The 21,624-nt window shown below is 44.8% G+C and overlaps 1 protein-coding gene across 3 annotated transcripts in view; it reads right to left on the minus strand.

Moving 5' to 3' along the window:
• The window catches only part of PEX7 (peroxisomal biogenesis factor 7), an 84,626-nt gene extending 64,103 nt beyond the window's left edge, over positions 1-20,523 (minus strand). For 2 of the 3 annotated variants that reach the window (XM_029057938.2, XM_029057939.2), the window contains exons 1-3: positions 20,279-20,523; positions 14,585-14,642; positions 12,514-12,664 (exon numbers count right to left, since the gene is read on the minus strand). In XM_029057938.2, the coding sequence (XP_028913771.1) occupies positions 12,514-12,664; positions 14,585-14,642; positions 20,279-20,408 (339 nt within the window). In that variant the 5' untranslated portion in view covers positions 20,409-20,523. Of the gene's footprint in view, positions 1-12,513; positions 12,665-14,449; positions 14,563-14,584; positions 14,643-20,278 lie in introns of those variants that run through there. The other variant, XM_029057940.2, reaches the window with a different exon arrangement.
• Between the last annotated feature and the right edge of the window lie 1,101 nt (positions 20,524-21,624).

Raw genomic sequence — 21,624 nt, forward strand, 5'->3', positions numbered from 1 at the left:
AATTACTGCACATAGAGTTGCTCTAATGGATTAAAGCTGCATTATGCCAATATATGAACTAATACATATTTCAGAAAAGTTTAAAAATTAAAAAGTGATTGTCAATAATACTAATTAGAATGCTCAAAATCTAAATTCCCAACAGGCATAAGGGAAAACTGGAGAGGCAAATTCCTAGAACAAATCCAATGAAATGGAAAAATTCCAAATGATTACTTTCCAAAGTGAATTGGGATATGTGCTACAATAAAACAAGTTCTACATTCCTGCAAAAATTATGGTATTTCAGAATGTGATTTGGATAGAACTTGATGGAAGAATATAGGAGGATGACTGCAACTCAGCTGTGAACTGGTTATGTTATTTCAGCAAGAAGTAACAGAATTTCAGGCAATAGTTATCAGTAGCACATTACCATTTCAAGGGGGAAACAATGGGCAACTGTTTAAAATTCAGTGCTTAATGGAAACTGACTTTGAAGCTTTGCAAATTGGCTCTTCCTAAGGTGCTAATGATCTGCTAAATACCAGAAGAAAATGGGAGAAAAGTTCTTGAAATAAGCTTTAGGAGACTTTACAGTCTTCCAGAACCCTCTTTATGTTCACTGGGTGTGTCAAAAGCTCATCCTGGGCAGGGAACATGTCTAACTTTTTTTTTATTTATTTACTTATTAATGGTATTGAAGTACTTATGTGCTATGCACTGTACTAAACCCTGGGAGAGATAATAATAATGTTGGTATTTGTTAAGCGCTTACTATGTGCCGAGCACTGTTCTAAGCACTGGGGTAGACATAGGGGAATCAGGTTGTCCCACGTGGGACTTACAGTCTTAATCCCCATTTTACAGATGAGGGAACTGAGGCACAGAGAAGTTAAGTGACTTGCCCACAGTCACACAGCTGACAAGTGGCAGAGCTGGGATTCGAACTCATGAGCCCTGACTCCAAAGCCCATGCTCTTTCCACTGAGCCACGCTGCTTCAAGCTGATGCAAGCTCATCAGGTGGACACAGTCCATGTCCCACATGGGGCTCATAGTCTTAATTCCCTTTTAATAGGTGAGGTAACTGAGGCTCAGAGAAGTAAAGTGACGATGTATTTTTACTCTCCCACTACCTTAGTACAGTGCTTTGCACATAATAAGCACTCATTACAGACCACTGATAAGACATATTTTCATTGAATACAATATTGTATTCATGCCATCTTTCTCCAACTCCTTTAACACTGAAACAATGACTGTCCCACACTGGATAACACAAGCTTTAAAAACATAACTGTTGCTGCAGGAATACTCTAGTCCTTAATTTTTTCTATTTTTCTGGTTTTGCAAATGAAGGATTTATTTTTTACAGCATTCAAAAGTATTAAGGGGGCTTTTTTCACATTAACAGTTCAGAGAAACCAAAGCACCCAATTCTCCTAGAATACGGGGGTTATGGTCACTAGCTAGGACTAAAGACTTAAATCCAAAGGAGGCTTGCACTGTCAGAATAATAATAATGATGGTATTTAAGTGCTTACTACGCGTCAGGCACTGTTCTAAGTGCTGGGGTAGATACAAGCTTAATCAGGTTGGAAAGTCCCTGTGCCACATGGGGTTTACAGTCTTAATCTTCATTTTACAGATGAGGTAACTGTGGCACACAGAAGTCAACTGATTTGTTCAACTTCACACAACAGACAAGTGCCAGAGTCAGGAATAGAACCCAGATCCTTCTGACTCCCAGGCCCATGCTCTATCCTCCAGGTCATGCTGCTTCCCCAAGAAAAAAAAAGTTCCCTAACAGCACCCTCCTCAAAATGATGGTGATGATGGTATTTGTTATGTTTTACTATATGCCAAGAACTAAGTGCTGGGCTTCATGAAAAAATGTAGTAGGGCAAAACTCAATGTAAATCAAAAGAATTATTGTTTTTTCATACCCTTAAATTGTAATATTGAGGCCAAGCTCATGGTATCCTGCTGCTACCTTAGAGGAGGAATCATGAATGTGGTTTTTGATCATGCCTTAAATACCAAGAAAAGCTATACTGAGACACAGGCAGAAATGAGAAATCACTAGAAAGTGTTGGTGGGTTTTTTTTCCACTATGTACAGGTGTTTTATTAGAAGACTGGTTCTGCTTTAGAGTTATTTCCGCATAATGCACCCCTTTGGCATCCAAAAAATGTGTATTAACTTCGTGATTACACATAGGAAATCTAGAAAGTACCCCTTTATTTTCTATTGAAACAACAGTTCTTGAATGCTGATTTCTGTTGATAACGAACTCTAAAGAATGCATCCGCAGGAATTGGAGAGGGACTACTGAAAATCCCTTTGCAAATACGTTATATAAATTCATACAAAAAGGATATTTACACAAAACGCAGAAAACGGAATTTTAAAACATTCTCGATGCTTTTTTATTACAAAAAAGGTTTCCAGGATTGTTGACCTCTGGGTCTGTGCCTCACTTGAGATGAGAAGGTGGGAGTTGTGGGGAATGGGGGGGAGGGATTGGAGACAAGAGGTTAAGATTTCTCCTCTATGTTGATCCTGGGTTTTAGTACTGGCGTGCCTGTCCTGTGCCTAAAGCATAGAAATCCACTCAATCAACTGTATTTTTTGAGTGCTTACTGTGTGCAGAGCACTGAACTAAGCACTTGGGAGAAAGTACAATACAGCATTGTTGGTAGAGACGTTCCCTGCCCTCCCCAAAACTTCTTCAGTAATTCATATCATCCACCATACTTGCCCTATGCCATCTTATCCCTTCACTTAAAAGTGAATTCAATCTTTCAATTGTGTACTAAGCACTTCGGAGAGTATGACATAAACAAAAGATACATTCCTGCCCACTATGAGCTCACAGTGTATAGAATGCAACAGTTTCGGGGCTTCTGCTCTCCCCATGGGTTGAACCCTCAAAGAGAGCCGAGGGACAAGTAATGATATATACTAAGTGCTTCTACACTTCTAGACCGGAAGCTCGTTGTGAACACAGTAAGTGCTCATTAAATATAATAATTATGCTATTTGTTAAGCACTTACTGTGTGCCAGGCACCGGGGTTGATACCAGCTAATAATAATGACATAATCTGTTAAGTGCTTACTATGTGCCAAGCACTGTTCTAAGCTCTGGGGTAGATACAAGGCAATTAGGTCGTCCCACGTTGGGCTCACAGTCTTAATCCCCATTTTCCAGATGAGGTAACTGAGACACAGAGAAGTTAGGTGACTTGCCCAAAGTCACACAGCTGATAAGTGACAGAGGGGGGATTAGAACCCACGAACCCTGACTCCCAACCCCGAGCTCTTTCCACTGAGCCATGCTGCTTCTAATCAGGTTGGACACAGTCCCTGTCATTCATTCAATAGTGTGAGCCTCACATGGGACAACCTGATTACCCAGTATCCAACCCAGCGCATAGAACAGTGCTCGGCACATAGTAAGCGCTTAACAAATACCAACATTACTATTATTTATTGAGCGCTTATTATGTGCAGAGCACTGCACTAAGCGCTTGGAATGTACAAATCGGTAACAGGGAGACAGTCCCTGCCCTTTGATGGGCTTACAGTTTAACTGTCCCACATAGGGCTCACAGTCTTAATCCTTTTTCACAGATGAGGGAACTGAGGCTCAAAGAAGTGAAGTGACTTGCCCAGGTGAACACAGCAGCCAAGAGGTGGAGCCGGGATTAGAACCCAGGTCCTTCTGACTCACAGACCCACGCTCTACCCACTAGGCCACACTGATTGATTACCCCAAAGCCGTCACTGAGGGTGTATTCGGTTGGTAAGCCTATATCTAAAGCTGAGTGAGAGCAGAAGGCTTTAGGGGTGGGAAGAAGCGGTGGTAGTAAAGTGCCTGGCACATAGTAAATGCTTAACAAATACCATAATTATTATTATGATATGACTTATCATGAGTCTCAGGCTTGAAACGAGCCCACAGCATCAATGATGAGCAAGTCGAGCAGATGTGTGCCGGCAATTTTCTTAGTACGTTTCCAGCCCACCCGGTCTTCTTGGCACTTTGGTGTTCCTGGCTGGGCTGTAAACCCGTCACTGGGCGGGGATCGTCTCTATCTGTTGCCGAATTGTACGTTCTAAGCACTTAGTACAGTGCTCTGCGCATAGTAAGCGCTCAATTAATACTATTGAATGAATGAGCAGATGAGCGGCTTCACGTCGATTCAAAGGGGCCGATCTGCGTTGCGTGTTAACGGCTTGCTCGTGCTCTCCTTCCCTGACTCCCATCTCAAGAGGGAGGCCTGAGCCTTAGTTTACCTTCTGAACTCTTAACTGCTTTTCTGGGAGCCCACCCACCCCCAAAGAACTCTGACACTGTCTGCCCAGCTTTAAGCACGGCCTCACCTCTCAAGCATAACAAGCCTGCCTCTGTGTTAGACATGCCGGGCGGGAGGGACCCCGTTGGACAACGCTGAGGAAGTTGGAGCTGGAAGACCCTTTTCATGCCTTCTTGTGATGCAGAAGAGCAAAAAGAACAGAGAGGGCAGCTCAATCAATTTGGATTTGATTTACAAGCAATTTTTTTTAATGGCATTTGTTAAATGCTCAGTATATGCCAGGCACTGTACTAAACTCTGCCACTTGTCTGCTGTGTGACCTTGGGTATGTCACTTCATTTCTCCGTGCCTCAGTTACTTCATCTATAAAATGTGGATTAAGACTGTGAGCCCCATGTGGAACAGGGACTGTGTCCACCCTGATTTGCTTGTATCCACCCTAGCGCTTAATATAGTGTGTGGCATAAAGTAAGCGCTTATCGAATACAAAGTTATTACTATCATTATTTAGTGCTGGGGTATAGTCAAGCTAATCAGATTAGATTCAGCCCATGCCCTGCATGCGGCTCACAGTCTTAATGAGAAAAAAACAAAACCCCTCTTGCTCATCAACTCGAACTGTACTTTCCAAGCGCTTAGTACAGTGCTCTGCACATGGTAAGCGCTCAATAAATATGATTGAATGAATGAATGAACTCCTGGGGGTTTCTGAAAGAGGGATGAAGGGAGGAGAACAGGGGCAATTCTGGAACACACTGTCTTGGCATTTACTTGAAACTGACTTGTGCTTTTAAATAACATAAGAAGAAATTTAAACAGAAAAAAACATCACTTCCAACAATGAACTTGTTCTTTACAGACAAGCCACTGAGTGCTACCAGCATCCAAATCTCCACTCCAGTGCCTTCCAACCAATGAAAGACTGAATTAACTACTGCAAATTTTGCTCTAGGGCTTATGTATATTAATTGAAACTGGTTATATTTTTGGAAATTATACATGAAACCTATTCTGCATTGTTTTCTTCTGACAGAAGCAATGTGGCTTAATGCAAAGAAAGTGCACAGAACAGGGAATAAGAAGGCCCCGGGCTCTAATCCTGGCTCTGCCATTTTCTTGTTTTGTGACCCTGCGCAAATCCTGTGTCTCATTTTCCTCAACTGTAAAATGGGGATTAAATACCTGTTCTCCCTCCTACTTTCTGTGAGCCCGATGTGGGACAGGGACAGTGCCTGACCTACTTACCTTTTACTTACCAGCGCTTAGAGCAGTGTTTGACATATAGTAAGCATTTAACAAATCCCGTTAAAAAAGACTTTTTAATGGGATTTGTTAAATGGTTACTATGTGCCAGGCACTGTACTAAGCCCAGAGGTAGATATAAGGATGATACAATCCATGTCTCAAAGTCTCAATTCCCATTTTACAGATGAGGTAACTGAGGCACAGAGAAGTTAAGTAGCTTGCTCAAAGTCACACATCAGACAAGTAGGATTAGAACCCAGGTCCTTCTGACTCCCATGCCCATGCTCTATCCACTAAGCCATGTTGCTTAGATTTTTCTTAGAGAGAGCACAGTAGCAAATAAGATATTATCTAGTTTATGTTTTTTGTTAGAAATTCAAATAATATTGGAATTTTACTTTGGTTCAAAGATGTCGTTGCCAATGGGGAGACATACATCCATGAGTGTATCTCTGAGAGACAACAGCTTACATACGTTGTTCATGAAACTATGATCATGTGTATAATAACCTTAATTCAATATGTGGATTTTTATGGTCTCCAATAAAAGAATGTCACCAAGAGAAATGAGGCTATTATTCCTATATTGGTGATTTAATTCTTGTCTATCAGTATCACTTTCACAGAAGAGCAGCATGGCCTAATGACGTAGAGCAGCATAGGCCTAGAGCTCAGAAGGACCTGGGTTCTAATCCCTGCTTTGCCACTTGCCTGCTGTGTGATCCTGGGCAAGTCGCTTTATTTCTCTGTGCCTTAGTTATCCAATCTGTAAAACAGGGATTAAGAATGAGAGTCCCACGTGGGACCCCGACTACCCAGAGCTTAGTATAGTGCCTGGCACATAAGCGCTGAACAAATACCATTAAAAAAACCCCAAACAATAAAAAAACAAGGACAAGATATGGAAAAGAATTACTAAACACTTGGCATGTTCATATAATCGTATACAGTATAACAGTTACCAATTCATGTCTTATGCCGTCGAGTCGTCGCCGACCCGTAGCGACACCATGGACACATCTCCCCCAGAACGCCCCACCTCCATCTGCAATCGTTCTGGTAGTGGATCCATAGAGTTTCCTCGGTAAGAATATGGAAGTGGTTTACTGTTGCCTCCTTCCACGCAGTAGACTTGAGTCTCCGCCCTCGATTCTGTCCCATGCCGCCGCCGCCGCTGCCCGGCACAGGGGAGTTTTGACTTGCAGCAGATCGCCTTCCACTCGCTAGCCACTGCCCAAGCTAGGAATGGAATGGCTATGCGTCTGCTTGACTCTCCCTCCCATACTCAAGACTGGTAGAGGACTGAAAACTCTCTAGGTGCGACTAGGCTCTACCAAAAAGCAGACTTGGTTCAGTTTTCTTGATATTAAATTTCAAGACTTGGAGCTAGATGTCATCTGTAAGCTTTGGCTCTTCCTAACACCCAATACCTGAATGTAAGAAACACCATTACTGAATAGGGCCAGGGGTCACTCCAACCTAGTATTGACTGGTTAAAGACACAGCTCTGCCACTTGTCAGCTGTGTGACTGTGGGCAAGTCATTTCACTTCTCTGTGCCTCAGTTCCCTCTTCTGTAAAATGGGGATTAAGACTGTGCTCCTCACGTGGGACAACCTGATTACCCTGTATCTACCCCAGCGTTTAGAACAGAGCTCTGCACATAGTAAGTGCTTAATAAATACCAACATTATTATTATTATTATTATTATTTATGGAGTGCTTACTCTCTGCTGGGCTCCGCACTACACGCTTGAGAGAGTACAAGAAAACAGAGTTGGTAGGCACGTTCCCCGAGAGTGGCAACAGAAGGTTGGAGAAACTGGGTGATGGTTCTCCTCCTTGATGGTCACCCTAATCTTGAGGAATGGACCATCTAACATACCTTACTTTCCCTCTATATCCCTGACTTGTCCACTAGGAACTCATTAAGGAGGGGCTTATCTGTGATCTAGTGGACAGAGCACGGTCTGGGAGTCTGGAGGACCTGGGTTCTAATCCTCACTCTGACACTTGTCTGCTGAGTGACCTAGTACAAGTCATTTCACTTCTCTGGGCCTCAGTTCCTTCATCTGTAAAATGAAGATTAAGACTGTGAACCCTATGTGGGATGGGGAAAAAAAAATAAATGGTGGTATTTGTTAAGCGCTTACTATGTGCAAAGCACTGTTCTGAGTGCTGGGGAATACAAGGTGATCAGATTGTCCCATGTGGGACTCACAGTTTTAATCCCCATTTTACAGATGAGGTAAATGAGGCACAGAGAAGTTAAGTGACTTGCCCAAAGTCACACAGCTGGCAAGCGGCGGAGTCCAGATCAGAACCCGTGACCTCTGAATCCCAAGCCCGGGCTCTTTCCACTGAGCCATGCTGCTTCTTGTATCTACCCCAGTGCCCTACTGCTCAGAACAGTATCTGGCACATAATAAGCACTTAACGAATATCACTCTTACTAAGCAGCGTGGCTTAGTGGAAAGAGCAGGGGCTTGGGAGTCAGAGATCATGGGTGCTAATCCTGGCTCTTCCACTTGTCTGCTGTGTGACCTGGGGCAAGTCACTGAACTTCTCTGTGCCTCAGTTACCTCATCTGTAAAATGGGGATTAAGACTGAGCCTCATGAGGGACAACCTGATTACCTTGTATCTACCCCAGCGCTTAAAGCACTTAAATACCGCACGTACTAAGCACTAAAATACTATTATTATTATTATATTACCCATGACTTTATCCAGACATCTCTTAAATCTGTTCATATTTTAATCTTACATAGCTCCTGTGGCAACAAATGCCATATGATTAGCACCCACTGTGTGAAGAAGTGTTTTTTGGCTCACTTTGAACCTACCACCTTCAGATTTCAATGGATATCACTTTATCCGGATGTTGTGCCATCTGGTAAATGACAATTCTGTGCTGCCCTTGTCCTCAAGCCTCATGATTTTCTACATTCCAAAGACATCCCTGCTCAGCCTCTGTCTTTTCAGGGCGCTGATCCCAATATGTTCAGTCTCTCTGGCTATGGAAGCTTCTTCAACTCCCAAAATGATCTTAGTTGTCTTTCAATGTATTAGCTGTTTGCCTAGTAGCATTTGGGACATAGAGAGGCCACGTGACCTAGTGGATAGAGCATGGGACTGGGAGTTAGAAGGAACTGTGACTCTGCCACTTGTCTGCTGTTTGACCCTGGGCAAGTCACTTCACTTCTCTGGGCCTCAGTCCCCTCATCTATAAAATGGGGATTAAGACTGCGAGCCCTATATGGGGCAGAGACTATGACTCTGTATCCACTCCAGCGCTTATAAAAGTGCCTGGCACATAGAAAGTGCTTAACAAATACCATAAAAAGCATAGGCAGCGTAATTTCTTATCCCTTCTACCAATATTCTCTTTACAGTCTCCTGAAGGACCCCAATTTTAACTCACCCCAGAGATAGTAGCTTCACCACAATTTTTAAGGTTTTAAATAACCACTGTTAGCAGAGGTCCAATTCTCCGAATTTGTCTTTAAAATTGAAAGAAAATGAAAAGGTCTTGAACTCAGATTTTAGATTACTGAACAAGGTAGAATCCTACTAATGCAAAAGGCAAGAAAAAATTACTAAATGATAACATTAGGGTACTCACCCTCTGCTCTGAGTTATAAACATTTTTTTCTTAAGATGAGAGTCAAACAGTAAGGTAATTACATAACAATACAGCAGCAAACTAAGAATGGCTGGTGTTTAACATACTGCAACAGTTTCCTTGCCAAAAAAAGCCTGCCAAATACCCTCAGGTCTCCAAATGTGTTATGCAATTTAAAGTCATCAATGCATTTCAAAAGAGAATAACTTAAAGAGGTTTAACTGGTTGAAACTTTGCATTTTTATTTTCAGGAGCTAAACTACCAGTTTGTATGATAATTAGAAGTATAAGAAATTCTGCTTTTAAAAAATCCATAAGATTTTAAACTATGTAATGCTTTTTAATTATAAAAAATAATGGAAAATATTTTGCACACAATGTGACCACGGTCACATATTCAATATTTTGTTGATATAGGATTCTGGCCATGGTGACGCTCTGGCAAACAGCAAACACACTTTTTTACCCACAGTCACTGAACTCCAAGAAAAGCTCTCATGGGTTATAAATAAAGGTTTAAAGAAAAAACAACCCATCTAGCAAAGGATTATGAAATCCATTGAGCTCTTAAGTGTTTATAAAAATGAAGGGAAAATGTGTATATTTTATACTGTAGTAGCTACAATGAAAATTTAGGAGTAGGAACTACTGTTCCAACCATCTCCTTTGGTACATCACTTGAGAGCCGAAGGAGTCCTTGAAGCTCAACTACGAGCAAGAAAGACGCTTTCCATTTATATTTTTCTAAACTCTCCTTCATTTTTTCTTCTTCTACTCTTGCCAAGACCTCTCTACATAGGACAGAGCATGCATTCATGAGTGGTAATGAGGGAGAAGTGGAGAAAAGATGTGCTCCAGAAATCCTCATGAGTCATATGAGGTTCAAAAGCCTCAGGAGCCCAAAAAGACAGTAGATAAGGGGTAGCAGAACTGGATAAATTTAGAAACTATACAACCGAAGCAGCAAGGCCTAGTAAAAAGAACGTAAAACTGGGAATCGAGAGACCCAGATTTGAGTCCCAGATCCACCACTGACCTACTGGGTGATCCTGGGCAAATCCCATCCTCTCTGGACCTCAGTTTCCTCATCTGTACAATGGAGATAAGTTGGACTGTGAGCTGTGTGTACGACATAGACTGTATCCAGTCTCACAACCTCATATAATAATAATAATGTTGTTATTTGTTAAGCGCTTACTATGCGCAGAGCACTGTTCCAAGCGCTGGGGTAGACACAGGGTAATCAGGTTGTCCCACGTGAGGCTCACAGTTAATCCCCATTTTACAGATGAGGTAACTGAGGCACAGAGAAGTTAAGTGACTTGCCCACAGTCACCCAGCTGACAAGTGCCAGAGCCGGGAGTCGAACCCATGACCTCTGACTCCGAAGCCCAGGCTCTTTCCACTAAGCCATGCTGTGTGTCATACTTTTTATCATTATTGCTACATAGCTCTATTGCTTGATTTCAGACGCTAATAGGTCCTTGTGGAGAGAGCTGGTGGGGATGCGTGTGTGTGTGTGTGTGAACTAGATATGCAGAGCCTATAATAATAATAATGGTATTTGTTAAGTGCTTACTATGTGCCAAGCACTGTTCTAAGCACTGGGGTAGATACAAGGTAATCAGGTTGTCCCAAATGGGGCTCACAGTCTTAACCCCCATTTTACAGATGAGGTAACTGAGGCATAGAGAATTTAAGTGACTTGCCTAAAATCACACAGCTGATAAGTGGCGGAGCTGGGATTAGAACCCATGACCTCTGACTCCCATTCGCCTGCTCCTGCCACTAAGCCCCGGTGCTTCTCACTAGAGTATCGCTTCAGCAGGAAATAATTCCAATTTTTTCTTTTATGGTGGCGGGTTTTGAGAACATAATAATTGTGGTATTTTGTTAAGCACTTACTATGTGCCAAAGTATTGGGGTAGATACAAGATAATCTGGTCAGACCAAGTCCCTGTCGATTGAGTGACTGAATGAATCTCACATGAGGCTCACAGTGTAAGTAAGCATTTCAAGTAATAAATACAATAGAAAGAAACAGTGTGGCCTAGTGAAAAGAGATCAGGAGTGGGAGTCAGGAGACCTGGGTTCTAACTCCAGCTACGCCATTTGCCTGCCTTCTGACCGTGGGCAAATAATTTAATTTACCGTCCAATGGTGTCGACTGAGTACTTTCGGTGTATACGGCCTTGCGCTAAGAGGTTGAGGGAGTATAATACGGAAAGTAGACCCAATCCCTAGTCACAATCACTGCCCTTAAGGATTTTACAATCTAGTGGATTGTAGGACAGGGACTGAGTCTGATCTAAAGGTACTACATCTATCCCAGTGCTTCACACACTGCTTGGCACAGAGGGAGGTACAGCAGCTGTGGCACCACCTCACATGTGAAGAAGACCTCGTGCCACACCCTGGCCGTCGGTTTCCAGGAACCCAAAGGGACAAGTGCACACGGGCAAAGCATCAGGACGTTAGGACCCTATTTCCCTCTCCCTTCAAACCAAGCAAGGGAGGCTAGGGCCGAGTGAAGGCCTTAAACCTCTGAGGCTGAAAACGGAGCAGAAAAAGGTAAGCAGGCAGGTATCAAGCCTTTCCAACAAAGCGAACGGTAGAGTAAATGGAAAAATTACAGCTGGAAAGGGACAGTTTCATGACTCTCAAAGACCATTACTCAAGTACTCCACCCAGCAGAAAATGTGTAAATGTTCATTTTCTCTCCTTTTTAAAAAGGCAACCTAATGATTCTTCCTATCTTCTAAACTTAGAAATACAGCTACCCTGAATCAAATACAGTTTGAGTTAAGATGTCTTTTTTTTTGTTCAAGAAGCTGTGAGCTTGATCTAAGGAATTGAAACTTCTACTACATCCCACTGAAAAAAATCCTTAGAGATGTAAGGATTTCCTTGTAATACAGCCTGATACGTATCTATCCCCCGTCTCTATCACAGGGGACTGTGGCTGCAGACATCGCTCTACTGCCCAGGGAACTGAAGGAACTGCCTGAATTAATATACAGTAATGTCACTCTTCGAATGACTAGAGGGGTTTCCACTGCTTAGTGAAAGGTTGCCCTTTTCCTTCCCCTCTCCCACCACCGCAGGCCAGAGACAACATTCGTCGCACCACACACTGTATTTGCATGATCAAATAATAAGTGACACATGGCATTAAGGTATTTTGCAGAAATGCTGAAGTTCACACTACTGCTGACCAAAAAACACTTCCCCCCCCGTCGGGGGATTCTAGAAAGAGACCCTTAATTATGTAGCTAACCCCACACCATTGCCTTTCATTCCAAATCCACGCAACCAAATCGCAAGCGGGAGTTCTCTTCTTTTACCTCTTGAGAATGTTCTCTATAGACCTGCAGTGGGCCTGTGGCTTTGGCCGTATCCCACAGCTGCAGAGACCCATCTCCACTACAGGTGATCAGCACGTGTTCGTTGTTCTCACTCCACGTCACGTCGAACAGGCCGTCGTTCCACTCAAAACTGCGCCAAGATAAGAAGAGGTCGGTCCATTAGCGATCACTTCCCAGGAGTTTGGAATAGTTACCTTTAAAGTATCCGCGGCCCACTCATGTATTGGGAGAAAAGCGGGACGGTGACCTATCAACTGATGGTATGTGATGAGTGTCTAGTAAGCGCAGGGCACAGTACGAAGTGCTTGGGAGTGTACCTCAGAAGTCAAAATGGACTCCCTGCCCTCAAGAAATTTACAGCCTAATAATAATAGCAACGTTGATATTTATTAAGCACTTGTGTAATCACTATACTGAGCACTGCAGTAGATACAAGATAATCAGAGTGGACACCGTCTCTCTCGCGCCTGGGGCACACAGTCTAAGCAGGAGGGAGAATGGGTTTTGAAACCTCATTTGACGGATGAGGAAATTGACGCATAGTACGGTTAAATGACTTGTCCAAGGTCACAAAGCAGGCAACTGGCAGAGCTGGGATTAAGACCCTCATCCTCTGACACCCAGACTCAAGCTCTTTCTACTAGGCCAAAGACAGGCAGGCCAGAGGGAGAGGGACAGGTAAGACTGTCAGGCCCCCAACGGAAAAAGACCATATTTAATTTCCACCTCTATATTCTCTCTCAGTGCTTCATACAATGCTTTGCACACAGTAAGCACTGAACAAATACTATTACAATGACTAAAAGCACACAAGCACTTAAGCCAAGTTTTAACGTTTTGCCCCACCCTATACTATTATCTACGATGCTAGTAAACTGAAAAATCAAATGACTCGATTTTAATTTTCTTTCCCTTTCCTTGGCCATTACCTAGTAGTGATGGTGCTAGAAGTGCATTAGCCAAAAGTCGGGCAAGGGCAGGATGAGAACAAAGCAAAGGACACGGCAATCCACAGTTTAGATAGTCGGGCCCTGGATAAAGCAATCTCTAAAAAAAAATTCATTCATTCAGTCGTATTTATGGAGCGCTTACTGTGCACAGAGCACTGTACTAAGCGCTTGGAAAGTACAATTCGACAACAAAGAGAGACAATCCCCACAACAGGCTTCTCTCACATTACCCTTTGCACACTCAGCATGCTTTTCCATGTTTCTAACGCTACTTTGCACTTGCATGTCACCGCTTAGAAATACATCTTGTGTAAAATTGTACACTCAACAGAAGCTGTGTAGGTAGCCGGGAATATAAATCAGAGGGCGAGTCAAGCAGGAGGGGAGCTTGGCACCTGACCTACAGCCTTATGGCTGCTCCAGAGTCGATGGGGATCGGATGGGAGGTGGGAGAATAATAATGATAAAAATGATACTTGTTAAGCGCTTACTATGTGCCACACACTCTTCTAAGCGTAGGGGTAGATACAAGTAGATTAGATTGGTCACAATCCCTGTCCCATAGGGGGCTCACACTCTTAATTCCCATTTTACAGATGAGGTCACTGAGGCCCAGAGAAGTGAAGTGACTTGTCCAAGGTCACACATCAGACACGAAGCGGAGTCTGGATTAGAACCCAGGTCCTTCTGTCTCTCAGGTCTGGGCTCCATCCATTAAGCCAAGCGGTTTCTTGTGGGAGAAGGAAAGAGCAACTGGGAATGAAATTAGGACACCGATAACTGTAGTTATCTTTAGATTTACAAGAAAAATGATGGCTGTTATGTTAATACCCTAATTATAGTCCCTACTACTGGATGCTTCAGAAAAGCCTAGAATCGTCTGTTGTAGTCTATAGTGGGGGGGGGGGGGGGGGGGGGGGGTTGGCGTATTTAATGAGACAAAGTAAAGGAATATCATGACTTACTTTAAAGTCCACTGCATGTCACTAGTTCAAATGTAGGCCACTTTAGGCAGCATATTATGAAGCCAGACATCCTTATTTAAACCTTTGCTAAGAACGCAATTTATTTCTCATGCCCTGGTTACAGAACTAGGTTACCTTCTGAAAAGACCAACACCACTTTCATTTTGGTCCAGCACTACTAGTGTCCCAGAACCTAAAGAAAGAAAACAGAAAAAGTATAAAAATAAGGTCGTTCGATATTTACCCATATGGAGTCTGTTTTAGTTCATTTATCCAAATGTCAAATTTAGGTAGTGAGAGTCTTTATGATAATTGTAACTACTGCTTCCAAGTATATTTTTAATGGAATTTAAGCGCTTACTATGTGCCAGGCACTATACTCAGAGCTGGGATAGATACAAGCTAATCAGGTTGGACACAGTCCCCGCCCCACGTGGGGCTCACAGTCTTAATCCCCATTTTACCCAGATGAGGTAACAGAGGCACAGAGAAGTTAAGTGACTTGTCCGAGGTCATACAACACACAAGTGGCGGAGTCGGGATTAGAATCCAGGTCCTCTGACTCCCAGAAGAGGACAGTGTCAGTAGAGCCAAGATTGGATAATGTTTCCTGGAGAAGGGATTGGTCCACAGTGTTGAAAGCAGCTGAGAGGTCGAGGGCGATTAGGATGAAGTAGAGGTTATGGAATTTGGCAAGAAGGTCATCGGTCACCTTCGGGAGGGCAGTTTCTGTGGAATGAAGTGGGTAGTTGCTACACAGCAACCGTGAGAAGCAGCACGGCACAGTCGATAGAGCACGGGCCTGGGAGTCAGAAAGCCATGGGTTCTAATCCTAGCTCCACCACTTGTCTGTTGTGTGACCCTGGGCAAGTAAAACGGGGATCAGGCGCTGTGAGCCCCACCAGGGACAGGGACTGTGTCCAACCTTGGATCCACCCCAATGCTTAGTCCAGTGCCTGGCACAGAGTAAGCACCTAACAAATACCATAATTATTATTCCATAGGAAATCATACCGGGATCAAGATCAATCAGTCGGTAGTATTTCTAGGATTCTCTGTATACTTTCTAATGCATGGACTATCTAAGTGACTGCTACTGAAATATGAATGTATCAGTAAGTTCTCAAACCATACAACTGATTGATTGGAGATCGTTTCCTAGATACCCTAGGCTATCGTGGGAGGCAGCATGACCTGAGGGAAAGAGCACAGGATTGGGAGTTTCTTATCTGATATGTGGCCTCGGGAGAGTCACTTAACTATTCTGTGCCTCCGTCTCCTCATCGTCTCCTCATCGGTAGAACAGGTGTAAAATACTCGTTCTCCCTCATTCAGACTCTGAACTTATGGGGTGTATGGACTGTGTCCAATCTGATCATCTTTTATTTACCCTAATGCTTGGCACATAGTGAGCACTTGATAGAAACAATTATCAGATACCTGATGGGTGACTAAAGTTAAGAAAGACTAGAACAACTTCTGGGGCAACAGCTTTAAATAACAGTACTCCCTAAATAGGGAACATTTGGCTAAAAGGAGCAAGAGTAACATTTTGAAAGTCAAAGTTGCCTTATTTTCTTCATACATTCTAGTTTTACTACAAGAGTTATTACAGTATAAGGCACAGTCCTTGATCCTATCCTTATGACAATCTATAAATTATATACAGTAATCATTCACTCGTATTTACTGAATGCTTACAGTGTGCAATCAATCAATCCTTATTTATTGAGTGCTTAATGTGTGCAAAGCACTATAATTAGCGTTTGGGAGAGTACAATATAACAGCAAACAGACACATTCCTACCCACAACAAGCTCACAGTCTAAAGAGGGCAGGGGTTGTCTCTATTTGTATGTTCCAAGAGCTCAGTACAGTGCTCTGCACCCAGTAAGCGCTCAATGAACACGATTGAATGAATGAATATAGACATTAATATAAATAAATAGATAAATTACAGATAAATACTGATATATACATCTGTGGAGATGGGAGGGAGGTTGAATAAGCGCTGTACTAAACATTTGGGAGACTACAATATGACAATCAACAGACACATTCCCTGCCCCAAATGAGCTTAAAGTCTAGATGGTGGGGGAGATAGACATTAATATAAATAAAAATACATAAATTACAGATGTGTACGTAAGTGCTGTGGGGCTGGGAGGGGGAAGAACAAAGGGAGCAAGTCAGGGCAACGCAGAAGGGAGTGGGAGAAGAGGAAAGAGGGGCTTAGAGAAGGCCTCTTGGAGGAGATAGGCCTTCAATAAGGTTTTGAAGGACAGGAGAGTAATTAATTGTTGGATTAGAGGACGGAGGGCGTTCCAGGCCAGAGGCGGGATGTAGACGATGGGTCAGCGGTGAGATAGACGAGATCGAGGTACAGCGAGAAGGTTGGCATTAGAGAAGCCCAAGTGTATGCGTTGGGTTGTAGCAGGAGAATATCAAGGTGAGGTAGGAGGGGGCAAGGTGATTAAGTACTTTAAAGCCAATGGTGAGGAGTTTTTATTTGATGCAGAGATGTTTGGGCAATCACTGGAGTTTCCTGAGGAGTGGGGAAACACGTCTGGGCAGCAGAGTGAAGTATGGACCGGAGTGGGGAGAGACAGGAGGCAGGGAGGTCGGCAAGGAGGCCGAAGCAGCAATCGAGGCACGACGGGGTAGATGACTGGATTAACGTGGTAGCGGCTTGGATGGAGAGGAAAGGGTGGATTTTAGCGAGGTGGTGAAGGTGGGACAGACAGGATTTAAGGATGGATTGAAAATGTGGGTTAAATGAGAGAAAGGAGCCAAGGAGAATGCCAAGGTTATGGGCTCGTGGGACGGAAAGGATGGTGGTGCAGAGCACTGTACTAAGCGCTTGGAATGTACAAATCATCTGACTTGCCCAAGGTCATCCAGCGCTCTACTTCTCTGTGCCTCAGTTCCCTCACCTGTACAGTGGTGATTTAGACTGTGAGCCCTACGTGGGACAGGGACTCTGTCCAACTTGATTATCTTGTATCTATCCAGCGCTTAGAACAGTGCCTGGCACATAGTAAGCGCTTAACAAATACCATAATTATTATTATCATGGCGTAGCGGATAGGCCAGGGGCCTGGGAGTCAGAATAATAATAATAATCATCTAATCCCCCTCCTCCGCTAGTCTGCTGTGTGACTTTGGTCAAGTGATTTCACTTCCTCTGTGCCTCAGTTACCTGTTCTGTAAAATGGGGATTAAGAGAGTGAGCCCCATGGGGGACAGGGACTGGGTCCAACCCCATTTGCTTGTACCTTATCTACCCCAGTGCTTAGAACAATGTTTGGCCCATAGAGTTTAATAAAACCATTTTGTCCCCCCAGGGTGGGGCCAGGTCTGTGTGTCTCGTGGAGTGAAACCAGGACCCCTTAAGAACGCGGGTTCGCCGCCCCAAACCACCAATCCAGCGTTTCAAGCAGTGCTTTGCACCGAGTAAGCGCTTAACAAATGCCATTTTCACCAATCCACCAAAAATACCCAAGAAGCATTACCTAAAAACAATTCCGAATCGAATGAGCGGCCCAGCATAAAACACCGTGTGCTGGACTTTCACCCCTTGGATACGCCAGGCAGGCTGTGGGTCGCCATATAGGGCAAAATCACCATTTTGGGGGCGTCCAGCACAGCCCACTAGAACGAGGAGCAGCGTGGCTCAGTGGATAGAGCCCGGGCTTTGGAGTCAGAGGTCATGAGTTCAAATTCCGGCTCTGCCACTTGCCAGCTGTGTGACTGTGGGCAAGTCGCTTCACTTCTCTGTGCCTCAGTTACCTCATCTGTAAAATGGGGATGAAGTCTCTGAGCCCCACGTGGGACAACCTGATTCCCCTGTGTCTACCCCAGCGCTTAGAACAGTGCTCTGCACATAGTAAGCGCTTAACAAATACCATCATTATTATTATTATTATTAATATCCACCAGGGAGGTGCCTGTTGTTTCAGAGAACAACGTGTCTGTTGTACAGAGAAATAGCATGGCTCAGTGGAAAGAGCCCGGGCTTAGGAGTCAGAGGTCATGGGTTCGAATTCCGGCTCCGCCACTTGCCAACCGGGAGACTTTGGGCAAGTCACTTCACTTCTCTGGGCCTCAGTTCCCTCATTGGTCAAATGGAGATGAAGACTGGGAGCCCCACGTGGGACCACCTGATCACCTTGTATCCTCCCCAGAGCTTAGAACAGTGCTCTGCACATAGTAAGCGCTTAACGAATACCAAATTTATTATTATTATTATTATTCTCTGGGCCTCAGTTCCCTCATCTGTCAAATGGGGATGAAGACGAGGAGCCCCACGTGGGACCACCTCATCACCTCGTACCCCCCCGGCGCTTAGAACAGTGCTCTGCTCACAGTAAGGGCTTAACAAATACCAAATTTATTATTATTATTATTATTATTCTCTGGGCCTCAGTTCCCTCATCTTTCAAATGGGATTGAAGGCAGGGAGCCCCACGTGGGACAACCTCATCACCTTGTATCCCCCCAGCACTTAGAACAGTGCTTTGCACATAGAAACTTATTATTATTCTCTGGGCCTCAGTTCCCTCATCTGTCAAATGGAGCTGAAGATGGGGAGCCCCACGTGGGACAACCTCATCACCTTGTGTCCCCCCAGTGCTTAGAGAAGTGCTTTGCACAAAGTAAACACTTAAATACCAAATTTATTATTATTATTATTCTCTGGGCTTCAATTCCCTCATCTGTCAAATGGGGATGAAGACGGGGAGCCCCACATGGGACCACCTCATCACCTTGTATCCCCCCAGCGCTTAGAACAGTGCTCGGCACATAGTAAGCGCTTAACAAATACCAACATTATAAGGATGATGATGATAAATAGGGTGGAGAGAGCTGGGCCTGAAGCCCCGACCCCTTCCCCCAAAGAGCCTGGGCTTGGGGGTCCGAGGTCATGGGTTCGAATCCTGGCTCTGCCACTTGTGTGACTGTGGGCAAGTCACTTCACTTCTCTGGGCCTCAGTGTCCTCATCTGTCAAATGGGGATAAAGACTGTGAGCCTCACGTGGGACAACCCGATGACCCTGTATCTCCCCCAGCGCTTAGAACAGTGCTCTGCACATAGTAAGCGCTTAACAAATACCAACATTATTATTATTATTATTGGGAGTCAGAGGTCATGGGTTTGAATCCTGGCTCTGCCCTTGTCTACTGTGTGACTTTGGGCAAGTCACTTCACTTCTCTGGGCCTCAGTGACCTCATCTGCAAAATGGGGATTAACTGTGAGCCTCACGTGGGTCAACCTGATGACCCTGTGTCTCCCCCAGCGCTTAGAAAAGTGCTCTGCACCTAGTAAGCGCTTAACAAATACCAACATTATCATTATTATCGGAAGTCAGAGGTCATGGGTTTGAATCCTAGCTCTGCCCTTGTCTGCTGTGTGACTTTGGGCAAGTCACTTCACTTCTCTAGGCCTCAGTGACCTCATCTGTAAAATGGGGATGAAGACTGTGAGCCCCACGTGGGACCACCTGATGCCCCTGTGTCTCCCCCAGCGCTTAGAACGGTGCTCTGCACCTAGTAAGCGCTTAACAAATACTAACATTGTTATTATTATTATTATTATTGGGAGTCAGAGGTCATGGGTGTGAATCCTGGTTCTGCCCCTTGTCTGCTGTGTGACTTTGGGCAAGTCACTTCACTTCTCTGGGCCTCAGTGACCTCATCTGTAAAATGGGGATGAAGACTGGGAGCCTCACGTGGGACCACCTGATGCCCCTGTGTCTCCCCCAGCGCTTAGAACAGTGCTCTGCACCTAGTAAGCGCTTAACACATCCCAACATTACGACGATTATTACCTGCGATGCCGTAGTACTGGGAGGCAGCACAGGCCAGGCGGCCGCTCAGGTAGGGGGAGAACTCCAGGGCGTAACCATGGCGACCGGGGGTGCGGAAGGTCTGGACCCAACGGCCGGGCGGGGCCGCCATCTCCCCCCTCTTCCTCCTCTTCCCGGGCGTTAGATCCCCGGGAAAAGCGGAGGCCGCAGCTGGAGCTCCCGCTGAAGGCCGAGAGGGGCGGGCCCCGATGGCGGTGACGCCGCCGGGCGCCATCTTTGATGAGGGCAGGCCCACCCAAGCCGCCGCGGCCCGGAGCGGAAGTGAGGGACGGCGGGGCTTGACGCTCGCGGACGCCATCTTTGATGAGGGCGGGCGGGCCCAGGCCGCAGCCGGAGCGCCCGCTAGAGTAGAAGCGAGGGGGGCCGCCATCTTCAATGCCCAAGAACTCGCCTTAAGGGGGCTGAGGGGTCCTGCTTTTAATCCCCGAGATGCACAGACTTGCCCCAATCCTCTAGTTCGGGAAGGTTGGCGGATGAGGCCCCAATTCTGACTGCAGTGGAGGACACATTTTGCTCAGAGAGTGGCCCACCGCACTGCCTTCTGGGTACATTGGCCAACCCTTGCCCACTCTAGCAAAGGCAGTTTTTTTTTTGGTCAGCTCTCTTTATTTTGATCGGGAGCAGGGCGACTTAATAATAATGATAATGTGGGTATTTGTTAAGCGCTTACGATGTGCAGAACACTGTTCCAAGCGCTGGGCGTGATACAGGGTAATCGGGTTGTCCCACGTGAGGCGCACAGTCTTCATCCCCATTTTACAGATGAGGTCACTGAGGCACGGAGAAGTGAAGTGACTTGCCCACAGTCACACAGCTGACAAGTGGCAGAGCTGGGATTCAAACCCATGTCCTCTGACTCCCAATAACAATAATAATGTTGGTATTTGTTAAGCACTTAATATGTGCAGAGCACTGTTCTTAGCTTAGTACAGTGCTCTGCACACAGTAAGCGCTCAATAAATACTATTGAATGAATAAACGAATGAAAGTGGCAGAAATGGGATGAGAACCCACGACCTTCTGACTCCCAGGCCTGTGCTCTATCCACTGCGCCAAGCTGCATCCCATTTAATGAGCACTTACTGGGTGCAGAACACTGTACTAAGTGCTCGGGAGAGTACGATATGACAATAAACAGTCACGTTCCCTGCCCACAATGAGTCTAGAATGGGGGAGGCAGACAGGAATGCAAATAAATAAAATTACATATGTACGGAAGTCCTGTGGGGCTGGGAGAGGGGAAAGAGTAAAATGGTTTTCCTATGTACATGTCTGTTATTTATTTATATTCATGACTGTCTCCCCCT

This window comes from Ornithorhynchus anatinus, chromosome 2, assembly GCF_004115215.2.
Source record: "Ornithorhynchus anatinus isolate Pmale09 chromosome 2, mOrnAna1.pri.v4, whole genome shotgun sequence".
Taxonomy (NCBI): domain Eukaryota; kingdom Metazoa; phylum Chordata; class Mammalia; order Monotremata; family Ornithorhynchidae; genus Ornithorhynchus; species Ornithorhynchus anatinus.